General features: G+C 48.7%; 2 protein-coding genes across 2 annotated transcripts; one reads left to right on the top strand and one right to left on the bottom strand.

Moving 5' to 3' along the window:
* Nucleotides 1-118: 118 nt before the first annotated feature.
* Nucleotides 119-4,491, top strand: LOC119164186 (uncharacterized). Its single transcript, XM_037416314.2, has 3 exons — nt 119-378; nt 2,576-2,807; nt 3,486-4,491. The coding sequence occupies exons 1-3, from the start codon at nt 324-326 to the stop codon at nt 3,655-3,657; spliced, it is 459 nt and encodes a 152-aa protein (XP_037272211.2). The 5' UTR covers nt 119-323; the 3' UTR covers nt 3,658-4,491.
* Nucleotides 4,492-5,053: 562 nt separating this feature from the next.
* On the bottom strand, nt 5,054-11,070 carry LOC142814180 (uncharacterized). The gene is made up of 3 exons (XM_075892223.1): nt 10,486-11,070; nt 7,350-7,530; nt 5,054-6,230 (listed from the first exon to the last, which is right to left on the bottom strand). The coding sequence occupies exons 1-3, from the start codon at nt 10,605-10,607 to the stop codon at nt 5,910-5,912; spliced, it is 624 nt and encodes a 207-aa protein (XP_075748338.1). The 5' UTR covers nt 10,608-11,070; the 3' UTR covers nt 5,054-5,909.
* Between the last annotated feature and the right edge of the window lie 2,391 nt (nt 11,071-13,461).

The raw sequence follows: 13,461 nt of genomic DNA on the forward strand, positions 1-13,461 counted from the left end.
AAAACATAAGGAGTAGATTGAATATCATTCTAATGAGAACTCATGCTAGCGCGGCAGCTTGGCGCCAAGTTATTTTGCCGGCTACTGGGTTACTCCTGGCGCGTACCGTTAAGCAGTCTGGCAACAATGAGAAAACAAACGCGCATTGCCTTCGTTCATTGGTTGACCGAAAAGAGCGCTCGTCAAACACATGGTTGCACGGCAGTAAGTTTAGGTTCAGGCTTACTTTAAATACCGTGAATACATTCGTGAATTAGCAAAGCGGGAAGGTCAGTATCGTCGTGCTGAATATCGGCGTCTGTTCAACTGTGCCGACCGACATCATGAACTCCCTTCTCGAACGCTTGGTGAACTTCCTTCAGCGTCGACTAGTGCCTTGTAAGTAGTCGCCATCTAGCGAATGTTGTGTATGCATGAAGCTCGAGAGAATGCAATTCACACGCCCTAGATTTTATAGCATTTAGCGAGCTCTAGGGAATTTGCCGAGGTGACGAGGTACCGCGAAGGCGTTGTTTAACGTGGCTGAAACGCTAAGGTCGCTTTGCTGGGTTTCTCTCTACGGCTGCAACGGTGTCCAGTGGTAGCAACAGCTTTTTACTTTCTTTACATCGATTCTTGGAAAGCTGGATCTTTCGAAAGAGAGACGCGTGTCGAGGGTGAACGTGCTGTCATCTTATCTAGATTTATTGAGTAGTTCTCGCTCTTCACCTGTGGCAGACACACCAGTATGCCTCGATCTGTCGTCGGTGCTTTATTTAGTCATCTAACGAAATTCCCGTTTTTATGTGCGGGAGAGGCGTGCCGTTCACGGTCGCCATTATCTGTTATTTCTCATTAATATTGTGCCTAACAAAGAAAGCAAGCCCTATACATAGTGTGCTAGTTTTGGGCAAGCTCATAGTGCATTGATAAGGGCTATGACATGTCGGCCGGCCGGCGGTCGCGCAGTTGAATGTGTTCTGAAGTATGCGAGCAAAACCTATAGTGTTTCCTGTGAGAAAGCATTGTAAATATTTACTATAAACCCAGCGCCATTGATGCAGTATGCATGGGATCAGGGACGTAGCCAGAACTTTTTCCAGGAGATGTTCAACCATGTGCAGACAATTATGTATGTCATGCATGTTCGTTCGTGCGCTTTAGGCGTGAGCGAAAGTGTGCACAGCACGGGATCTCGTGGCAGAATAATGGCAGAATGCATCGACGCGCCATCTACTAACCGCGCACCTGCGGCAGGTCATCGCGTCGTTATCAAGGGCAACGCCTCCTGTAGAAAGATGCCTGTGACTTGAGCCGAAAAGTTGGTTCCGGGCTAATTAACTATGGCTAATTAACTAACTCTGTGATAACTCTGGCTAATTAGCCTAATCGTAGCTAGCATCGTATTTCTAATAAAGTCGAGCATACAAGGTTCTCTCAGCCCAGCCTGTCTTTGTCGCGTTCAGCCAAGCTAAACTCATGTGAGTGTAATTAAGCCAAAGTAAGTGTAGATGGAACTAATCAAACCTAGTTGAGCATGGTATCCCCCAATAAAGCCAAGTAGGTTACATTAAGCTGATTTAGTTTGGCCTAGTTAAGTTTGGTGTTTTTGTGTTAAGCCAAATTAAGCTTAGAAGACTCAAGGTAAGTGTAGCCAAATCTAATTAAGCATGCTTGATCGTGGTGTCAGGTAATTTAGCCAAGTATACACCTTTGGGTGGATGTGTTGATCTCTCGGCAGAGATGTAGCCAGGAGGTGGCACTCCGGGCAGCCTGTGCACACCCCACTCTCAAAATTTTTTTCGCCATGCATAAATAGCGCAAAATGACCATTTGCCTGCCCGGCTTCCACTTTAGATCAAGGAGGTGCCCACCCCCACCCCCCAAAAAAATCACAGCATATCCAGACTGAATGGTGATGAGTGGGGCGAAGCGTCCGTCCGTCCGTTCGTGCATCCATCCGTCCGTCCAACCGTGGGGCGATTTGCCCTTCTGTCTGTCTGTACGTCCGTCCGTCCAGTGAACACTCCAGGTACCACCATCTCGCATCTTTTCATCATATATTGATTATATACAAGTACCGACATCTAGTGGTTATTCCAAGAACTAAACGAGAGGTGGCTATCTACTACATGCATAGAGGACGCACGGCCCACGGCTTAAGGAGCTTCGACATTCCAAGAACTAAACGAGAGGTGGCTATACCTACTACATACAAAGAGGACTAGAGGACGCACAACTCACGGGCTAAGAAGCTTCGTCCCTAAATGTGTATCCCCTGCGGCACATACCCGCTCTCTTGGGAATGTGCCACCGGTGGTTACAAACGGGTATGCGTTACCAGTGGTTACAAACGATAACGGGAGACGAACGGGTGTCGCCACAAGGAGCACCGCCCCTAAAAAAAATTCTGCATACAACCGTGCCTCTCGATCAGGACAGTGGAGACAGTGGAATGTTAGCTTCGGTTCAAGAGGACCCACTGCCTTCTCCGTGAGAGGAAATTGAAACGCGTGTGTCAATTGTGGTTGATCTACTTTCCTGTCCCTTGAGGAGTAGGAAAGGCCGCACTGAAAGCCATTTCTGCACTGCGTAGGCGCCGCGTCCGTACAAGAACAGGATGCGGACGGCTTCTACGTTCGCCTCTCCGGCGACCTGGAGCCGGAGCCGTTGAGGCAAGCTCCCGGTCGCCCAACAGCCGCCGCTGGAGGGCCCAGCGTGAGGACAGCGCCGCCAAAGCCTCCGCGCTCCCGAACCGTGAACCCCGTGCAGACGGCCTTTCCGTCCAACTGGAGTACGACTCGTGGCCGGCCAGACTACGAACCCGGGTATGCTGCTTGCGCTGGCCATATTTGATAACAATGCACCGGCCCTGCTGAACGGCGCCCAGAACCGTTTACTCATCCGTGATGGCGCCCGTGGACGCGCTCGCCTTCACCTGCCTTGCAGCTGAGCCGAACGAACGCGAGCAGAATCGAGTGACAGCTTGCCGATCGTGTTGCGCATTTCCCCCGGCCCGACTCTCCTGAAAGGTTCCGGCATTCGTTTGTCGTCGTGCCGTGTCCTTTCCTGTTGATTTTTCTTTTGTCTACCTTTCACTTGGTTACCCATGACGAGTTTGTTTCTTATTCTTTTCTATAATTTCTGCGTTTAACGCTCTTTATGTAAGCGTACTGCTCTACTCAGAATCGGCACTTTTCGGGAACATTATGTATGTCGGACCACCTGCTTTCTTCGATATTTCTTAGTTGAATTTGACTTACTGTGCTCTATTCGTAGATTATAGATTTGCATAACCAACATTCTATAGTCTTCCACAGGCGTTAGACATTTTTTTTTTAACAATCAGTAACCAAAGTCCCGATAGCACCTCAAACGTAAAACACATTACTGCGTTGTAGAACTGGGAGCCTTGAGGAATATCATGTACCCACTAAAGTTTCGTCCGCGCGTGAGAAGAGCAGCACGAGTGTAACGTAGAATGCATTCTCTTCGAGTGACTGCAGGGCGAAGAGGAGCAGCGTGGCCGACGGCTGCGCGATGGAGCCGACGCTCGCCGTGCAGTATCGGCGCTCCCTGAAGCCGTCCGCGACTAGACCGCCCACGCCGTTCGTCGAATCCACTGCGGCGGCCCAGCACATGTCGCCTGGCCGACGGTGCTGCGAGGTGCGAGTGTGACGCAGTGGACAAACTGAAACCGCTCATTTCGCGTTTTCTCACTCTTAAGTCTCTACGCAGATTCGTTAGCGCCTATTCTGTCTCCGACTCTGCCTCCTGCTGCGTACACTCTCATGTTTGACGTGGGAGAACGCGTCATCAGTCCGGAGCATAAATGCCACGTATGACGCGAACCCTGGTAGTAGGGATGCTGACAAAATAGTGACAACAGTGACTCGGACCACCTGGTGGAACTGGTAATGTGGCGATGTTACGCAAAGCCACGAAAAACCTCGCCTTTGATGCACTGGAGTCAGCGGACGAAAACTGAAGCCTCTCCTTCATACAGTAGTAAAAAAAAACGCAGAGTATCGTCCCCATTGACGGTTATTAGAGTAACACCAAGAGTTTTTGGAGAGGTAAGCGGCCAAGCGTGTTCTCTGTGTAGTTGCAGAATGGGATATATAAACATCGGCATTGTGTCACCAATTGAGTCACCTTCGTACTTCTAGCGTACAGGAATTTCGTGCGAACTCTATGCCTGTCTAAGCAATACAAGCCGGAGCGCGCGAGCTCGTGTGGATAATAGGCTGAAACCCGACCGATACTCGCGCGGTGCTGTGAAAAAACGGAGTGGAAAGGGTGACACTTTTCCGAGAACTTCTGCCACTCCCAACGCGTGCCTGTTTTTATAACACGCCTAAAATATCACAGCCAACATCTTGACGTCGTGTAGCACCTATTGTTGCACTTACGTGCAGCGAAGAGCAGTACTGATTTAAAAAAAAAAGATATATGTTCGCACGTTCCATTTACTGGGCACAGGTTCGCCCGAATAAACAATTTATTATTCGACTCGCAGTGTGCTCCATTCGTCCACGTCACGACCCCGTGACAATATTTTGGTTTTATCTTGACTTCTGTGTACGAACACACAAGCGAATGAAAGAGCGGTATGTTCCTCGGAGTCACGACAGCAGATGCATCGTCGCGCGCTCTTGGTGGCCGCCTTGTCTGCATCAGCGGCCGGTGACTCACATTCAGATGGCGTTTCGTACAATAACTACCGAGGCGGAAGTGTATCATCGAATAGATGATCGCGTTGCCCTTTTTAACGCGGCAGCGTTAAAGAACTTCTCTCGCAGAATTTTCGGCGTCGTCGTCATCGTGTCTGATTGCTAGCGAAAAAGCAGCGTTGGCCGTGCACGAACATACGAGGTAGATGCAAATGAATGTATGAGCCTGGAGGTGTCCGCACTTTGACTTTACTTGCGGGACGGTTTAGCTCTCCACCGAGGACCAAAGGCAGACGGCGATAGGGAAGGCGATATAACAGGATTCAAAGTGGATATTGGCGGGTCAGCAACCGAAATATGCGCAAGAAAACATCAATGCATCCGAAATAGTTACGATCATATATAGGGGCGCAATTATGTTTTAATAGTTCGAGAAAGCCTTTGCTGTGTACACAAAAAAGACCAAGTATATGCACAATGCCTTCTCAGCCCATATATGCACAATGCCTTCTCAGCCCAAGCTGGCTGTATATACAACAAGCTGACTCACCTATATACTTTAAAGAGATCTTTATCGCCAAGTGGTGTCATCACACAGACGAGTTGGGCTCGTCTCTATATACGGCGGAGCTCGACGAATACAATGTGTATGATGAATGAAAGAATTTTGTGTGTGTGTGTGTGTGTGTGTGTGTGTGTGTGTGTGTGTGTGTGTGTGTGTGTGTGTGTGTGTGTGTGGTGTGAATGTTTTATGACGATTATCTGACGTACACGTAGCAATACGAACGTAAGAATATCTATAAAACGATGTTATTTTTAAGAAACACGCGACGAAATCTTTAAAACGAAGCCTGTGAAACAGGTGTGAAGATAGATCGGGCGCGCACTACATAAGCTCTGCTGCAATGATAATGCAGTGGGGGAAAAAAAAGGCATGCAATGCTGCCTATAATTGCGCCCGCTTACGGGCTTTCCAGAACCTAAGTTAATGCGTAGATCTCGTCATTTATCATGCCTCCCCTTTCCCTGCCAAAGACGAGGTACAGCGGTCTTCGACCTGTCGAAAATTTCTTCCATATAATCAATTGCTATGGATGTCCTGGAAACTGCGCAGAGTAAAAGATATACAGTGGTTTCCCGTATAGCACAGCTTAGATGATCGCTACAAAACGTTAAAGAGCACCACAGCATGGGACGTATATAGAGAAGGTCGAACAGAGCGTCGGTTCGAATCCACGCCAATCGCACAGACGGCGGTCACTGGAAGGCGGCGACCATGAAGAGCAGCGCGAAGGCCAAGTAGAAGAGGAAGTAGACCTTGCGCCGTGGTTCGCACCGCGCGTGCAGGAACGCCGGGTCGGTGCGTGTGGGCGTGCTGCGGCTCCGCTCGGCCACCACGAACTGGCGCGAGAGGAAGGCCAGCGGCAGGCTGCATTTGAGCGCCTCGCGGCACGCGTCCAGCGTCCTGTTGCGGTCGAACACGCGCCGCCAAGCGTCCACCCCGAGCTGCACGTCGTTGTACGCCTCGCTCGCCGGGTCGTTCAGGAAGAGCAGGTACAGGTAGCCGTCGGCCTGCGCCTGCACGGTGGTGGGTGCGTCGGCTAAGCTTACGCACGTAAGTACATACACATGGAGCACTCTAGTTTGTTACCCTCTCCGGCGAGTTCTGACATAAGTGTTGAAGATTGGGCAAGTTGGTTCGTCGTACTTGAACTGGTATAGCGCATTATACGGGGAAGAAGAAACGGCCGAGCAGACCGACACAAGAGGACAGAGGGCTAACTTCCAACAGTTTGAAGTTAGCCCTCTGTCCTCTTGTGTCGGTCTGCTCAGCCGTTTCTTCTTCCCCGTAATGCGCTATACCAGTTCGAGTTCTGACATAACTTTCTCTAATGTCTTTTAGAGAGTTTAATGAGCTTCTGATAATGTTTTGTACCTTTTAAAGAGAACGAACGAATGATAACTTAGGGGCTCCTTTTTTGTTACAACCTTAACGAATACCAGCAAAAAATGATGCCAAGGAAAAAGTTGTATGTACGACAAGTCAGTATACTCACCAAAAAGATTTGGATGCTTTGCTTGTCGCGGCGGATTCAGTAAGGTGGCATTACGTGTCACATCGTTTGTCTCGTTTGCGACCGTGATATTTTATTCTCATCCCTCAGTGCCGTGTCGGCAGCCGAACCGAAATCTGCGCAATTTCTGACGCAAGAGCTATTTCACTCGACTGTTGGCTTCGCTTTGGAGGAACTGTATACTTGAAACATTTGCGTCAATGCTATTTTGTCGGAGGATTTCTATATACTACATGCAATAGCACCTATACAAGCCCTTTCACATACGTGTTTGTGATGTGCGATTAACAGTCTAGTGCAGAAAACTGACCGCCGAATGCCACGCAAAATGCATAACACCGACACAATGCGGTCGCCAGAAGACCACGTTTGCTTGTTTCACCGTGAATGAATGCCGATGACCGCAACTCTAACTTTAGTCAAATACTGCGGTATATTTTTTATTTTAAACTTTCGCAAGGAGTTCAAAGGAGATAGCGGAGGAAGTGCGAAATGGGAAAGCGAATGTTGCGCACATTCCCGCATGATTCTCCTCGCGTGGAATGCAAGCGCGTATACGGCTCTGTCAATCGACTGCGTCGCTAATCGGCGCTTGCCCAGGGAGGGCTCCAAGGTGACGAACCTCGTGCCACAGCACGGGCCTGAGAGGACCACCACTGCCGCAGGCGTCCGGCACCAAGTCAACGGATGCCTCGGAGGTGCACTGCACCGACCAGGCCGTGCTGTTGCGCCTGATCTGCGAGTCCAAGATTGGGCCCCGCACAGGCGGAACCGGAAACGAGCTGTTGGGCGAAGAGTCGTTCCTGCGCAGGGCACGTTCACCCCTTGGTTATGGGTGACCAAATAGACTTGTCTAGTTTTGCTCTCCGATTTGGCCTATGCCGTGGCAGTTCTTCTTGGTGAATAAAGCCTATCTAATTCACAAAACTGCCTCATCACAGACAGCAGGAAAAAAAACCGTTGAGCGTAAAGTGAATATTATCGGATAGCTAGATAATGTTACATGGTGTGACGTTGACGGAGGTGTCAGCATGCAATACTGGTCAGCAACACTTTATTTGGTTGAACTTGGGCCCGGCAAATGACAAGTAACAGTGCAAGCGATTCACACTGTACACTGATAGCGGCGAGGGACAGTCATTGGCCGTTGAGCGATTTCATTAGACGAAAATGTGTCGGCATTTCATACCTGTGGCATCGAAGGTTACAAGCGTTATTAATGGTCGCCGAACTCTCAGATAAACCTTACAGTTTGCGTTGCGCCCGCACGCGTATCAGAATACTGTAAAATAATCTGGAAGGCTCCCTGACAATCGGGCGTGGTTCGCGAAGGCCGTGGCTTGTACGTGTGTAGCGGACCGGGTACATAAAAATACAAAAAAATCGGCTGGTAATACTATTTGTACGCAATTCGTCCGCGAAACACTAAAAAACAGCCGTCAGATCAAATTATACGTAGTTGTTTTTCAGGTTATCAAAATTTAATGCTTGTGCCATGACGACCATAAAGAAAAACACACTGACAAATCATAATAATTGTGCCTGGGGTAAATCTTACGCCCCAAAACCCCGATATGATTATGACAAACGCTTTAGTGGAAGGCTCCGGGAATTTCGACCATCTTGGACCATCTGATGTTCTTTAGCGTGCACCTCTACCGCTTCGTCCCCGATGAAATGTGACCGCCGCGCCTGAAATCGAACCCGCGACATCTGTGCCAGCAGCCGAGCACAATAGCCATTGTTCCACAGAGGTGGACTACAGTCATATTTAAAAGAAGTATACGTACAGAAAATGACACTTAATCTCACGGCACATCTTGACAGCGACTTCGCACTTTATACGTTGACAAAAAGTAATTGCGTAACTCCTGCCGTTTTAAATTATGAGACATTCGACAGACTTTAAAAGCGACCCGAAACAATTCAAACTCGGCCCGCACTATAGTCGCGTATATCTTGACTGAAGATGAAATACTGCTCTTATAAGATCTAAATTAGACCTTAGATGTGAAAGAATAGCTGTACATTTCAATAACGCCTTTAATTTCTTTATATTTGACTAACTGTCTGCAATCGCAATGACGGCGAGGAAAAATGCGAAGCACTGCGTGCAGTCGAGTCTTTCACCGACACGTCGCGATGTAGTAAGTATTCAGTCCAGATTTCAGACATCTTCCTATCGCTCTGCATTGTTACCATTTACGTCTACACGTTAGCGGTGGTCGTGGCTCTGATGAAACGCGGGAACGTCGTCGCTACAGCACCTCCAATGGTCAATGCAGCTAACCGGAAGGTATTCAATTAACCCGGCGCAATTATAGAATTATACCAACCGTGTCACATTTGTTTATTTATTTATTTACAACACGATATTGTGGAAGACCAGGAGAAAAAAAAAGCTGATCCAATCAGCTTGAGGGTGTCCTGGCCACCCTACACGTGCTAAAGCGTAAAAGGTAACAAATGAAAAACAAAAAGACGAAATAAAAACTGGAAAATGAAATGTACACGTGATATATTGTACATGACTATCCTCCATGCAGAAAAAGTAACGTGTTTTATAAACATAACAAAGAAAACATAATTAAAATTAATTTTTCTCTTCAGAAACGGCGAAATACTAAAGAGAGACGGTGTTATTTTCGAGGCATATTCACGATAATGATACTGTGGTGAAAATTTTCCGTAGCTCTTCAAATGAGGTTTCCCGTATGTTAAAAAGCTGCTCTTTACTGATTCTATTTAATAAAGCTGGAAGCGTTAACCGAAGAATTTGTTGACTATAGTTAGTGTGGCATTTCTCGATTTTGCGGGACTGTCCATACTTTTCATACAACGACCCACGTCGTTCTTGCTGAGACAGACAATCCAGTTAGAAATTTTATTGTGATCCAACGTGCGCCCAACAACTCAAGTCACGCTTCCGAACGCGAAATCGAATTGCACGCACGAAGAAATTTTGTGATGGCTGCGAGGAGCCTTGGAAAATTTCACTGAACATCCGCGTGAAGTGCGACAACATTTCTTTGCACACTCTCCAGCAATAGTACGTATTACGAGCAGCACTTCTTGAAACAGCACTTCGCTACACGAAACAAACGATGTAATGAAGATACCGCAATAAAGAATACTGATTTTGTTCACTCCCTATATGTTATATCGTCTTCCCCTATCCCGCCCCTATACTGTGTTCACTGCATAAAGAGTTGGCAACCATGTGTACTATAGCATTGACGGTTGGAGTTTTCGCACAACTATGCTGTGCCACCCCGAAGCTGCATAATGAGTGTGTCAGGACCAGGAGCGGTGCCACGTGGGGCTGCGAGGGGTCTTAGCAAATTTGAAATGCGACCGCCGCGCGCGGAATCCTTGAGGATCACGGGGGGGGGGGAAGGGGGCTTCGAGGTCGAAGGAGGGGCAGGCAAAAAGTTTTCGCCTGCCCCTTCTTAGACACCGCCCTACCCCCCCAATAAAAAGAAGAAAACCTATAGTCTAAACACAATGCATAACTTCAACGCCTTTTTACCCCCCCCCCCCTCGACAGAACTCGCTTGTCGGAGTCCCCTATAGTCTGGCGCTGCGCCTGGTCCGGACTGACCGCACGATGTTTATTGCGAGCGCCCGTGGATGTGCGGCTGCCGGCGATCGAACCTGATGCACATCAGCTATATTCCAGAACGGGTAGCGTCTAAACGATTAACGTTCCTCAGGCAACTGCGCTCGTTAAGCAGCGAAGCTTCCGGTTATGCACGTACCTTCCCGTGACTCTGTGTAGACATTGTTCGAGCTTTCCGAGTCCTGCAATCAGGTGCAGCTTGGTTCCTCGGCCGGCCGGGCAGCAGGTGATGGAAATGCGCGAGCCTCGCAGGAAGTACATGCCCAAGTAGTAGTAAGAGGCCACACGCACGTGCACGCGTCGATTCTGCGCCCCACACGAATGTGTCTTTTATGCCGGGGTCCACCAGGAATCTAATCGTACTGCTGACGTGACGAATATTGCGTCCGCAAAAAGAGACACGAATGAATAGCAAAATAACCTAAGACAATGTTTGATGAGCCTGACAGGACGTGGGAAAAGCAGCGGCACACCAACGTGGTTGAGTCGGGAGTAGTACATTGCTGAGTGCTGTGCGTAAATACGAAAACGCGCTCGAGTTGCACGGTACTGTGAATGACGCCTAATTTCTCCAACTCTAAGCTCTGCACATGTGCGGTCCGTTTGTAGCGTGGTTATCTTATCATTGCGCGCGCAGCCTTGTCTGAACGCAGCATCGTCGAAGGCGCTAACCGATGATGCGATGGTAAGATAAATGTGAAATTATCTCACTGTTATGGCACCGCGCAGGGCCCCGTATCGGCTTATATAGATAGCCGTTGCTGAACGCAACGCGCGGCACGCGCTCCCGTTTTCACGTAAAGCGTGTGCACGACTGTGCGTTAGAAAACGCGACACTCGCCATACTGCGTTATTGCTTTCAGCCCTTGTCACTCCGCCGCTTCATTCACACGAAGTGGTGTTGAACCACCAGTATGCCCAACTATCAATAGAACTGCTAATGAGCGTGGATGTCGAGAAGACGCGCCTGTGCGAACAGACCTGCATGGAGTGCTCCGTGACGTTCGGCTCGGCGCTGTCGAAGAGGTACGCGTTGAACGTGTGCGGCGACATGGTGGTCATGTTCTCGCACCAGAAGGTCGAGCTGTGCTGCTGCAGTGGGATCACGTCCTGGTATCCCATGGGCAGCGTCCGCTCCGAGTACACCGAGAAGCGCAGCAGCAGCGGAGTGCTCAGCAGCGCCACGCCGCACGCCAACACGAGCCACACCTGCAGCAGCTTCTTGAGCGAGAACGCCATCGCCGCCCCTCATGACCAGCATGGCCTCGCACGAAGTGCCTATGTAAGCGGCTGGAGCCGATCGCCTTCGCTGGAGAAGAATGTGCGTCGCTTCTTCTGGCTTACTCGCTTGTGCCTTGATTACTGGTTCCTACCCACTACGGAGGAATAGCGAACAAGCCGGTGGTTAATGTAAATGAAAAAGTTGATGGTAATAATGACGACGTCCTCTACTTGATTGCGCTCACCCACAAAGGGAGATGGGTCAAGAACTGGGTGGCAGGATGTTTAAGGTTGGGGAAGCTGAAAAGAATGCTGGAAATCGGCTTCAAGTAAATAAAAGTAAGTTATCGAGTAAGTTTAAGTGCTTAACAAGAAAGCGGCGAGACTATAAGATGTGATGCATGTCGGAGATAATGAAGGGTTTGAAACCAATGCTATGGAGTAATACAAATACCCAAGTGGTCGAAATTCCCGGAGCCCTCATCATATGGTAGTTTTGGGACGTTAAACCCAGCACATCAATCAATCAAATCAAGTAATACAAATAGACTAACATGGTGACCTTTTTGTTTGTTGTTACCGCTAAGAATTCCTCAGATAATCCACCAGTTTCATAGTGCGTTTCTCCGGACTGAAAGTTTCCATCTTCGTCCGCTGCGGAGGTGCACTCGTCAAGTAGGCGCCATACAGAAAACAACCGGGCCTGTGCCAGCAGTGGCAAGTCTCTCTCTTTATCTTTGTCACTGTTTTTTTTTTCAAAGTTGTACCGTAGAGAAACATGCTTACGTAAAGAGCGGACACTTCCAAAGGGCCCTGCGGCCGAGCTATAGACTGCACTGCGTTCAGCGCCACGAGTGGCTGGTCAGACCCGATAATGTCTTTAACACAAATAAAATAACAAAATAATGATTTTCTGATGCTGGGATTTGAACCCGTACCCTCATGCTCCGAAGGCGAGTGTCTTTACCACTATAGGCTACACCCCCACGGTTCCGCAGAGTGAATAAATGTACAGTGCATCTAAACCACATGAATTTACACCCTTTGTGCAAAACAAATACAGAAAGACAATACTTTCTAGTCACACTTTACGTATCTTTGTGGCAAAGCATTAAGCATCTTCCGCGGGACACGATGTAAAGCGGATATGAAAAGTTGCACAAATCAATAAAATTTCTTCTTTGCAGAAATTTGATGCCAATCTTTGGTTTTCTATGTCCTTATGAGGTGGCTATTACATTGATTGAAAAAAAAAAAAGGTAGAATCGAGCATGCATGGGTGCGCCATCTAACGGTTGGTCAGACCCTTTCTTGCTGGGCCGCGAAAAGACTCGAGTGGCCACTCTTTATATAGTATCTTTCTCTATGGGGGTACTGCTGCACGTTTCATGACCGATCCCTCGTGGTGGGTTGTGCTCTTCTTTCGGTGATTATCATCGCCAGGCCACCGCATATGCGTGTGCTCCAGCTCGCAGGACTGGGTCCGAGAGGTGGCGCGCAGCACGGCCAACCCAGGTCACGACCACCAATTCGACCCCCCCCCCCCCCCCTTGCACTTAAAGGGCGATAGGAAACGCAAGGCTTGATTCAAGATACCGTATATAGGTTGCCTCGGCTATCTTTAGCCATACTTTGAACATATGTCGACACACACATTGATGACACGATCAAGCAGACTGTTGCCTGAAGTGAGTCACTATTCTTGTATGTGTGTGTTCTGATTGATTGCTTACTTGTACTTTGTCGAGGTCACTTGTCGTTTCACGTTGCCACACTTAGTTGTAGGCTACATATGAACGCACTATTCGAAGTTCCAGTGACGGTGCCGAAACTTGACCCACTATATAGGGACGACGCCTACTGCGTATACTCCCGACGGGAGTGCGGCAGCTTG

The sequence above is a fragment of the Rhipicephalus microplus genome, chromosome 1 (genome assembly GCF_043290135.1).
Source record: "Rhipicephalus microplus isolate Deutch F79 chromosome 1, USDA_Rmic, whole genome shotgun sequence".
Taxonomy (NCBI): Eukaryota; Metazoa; Arthropoda; class Arachnida; order Ixodida; family Ixodidae; genus Rhipicephalus; species Rhipicephalus microplus.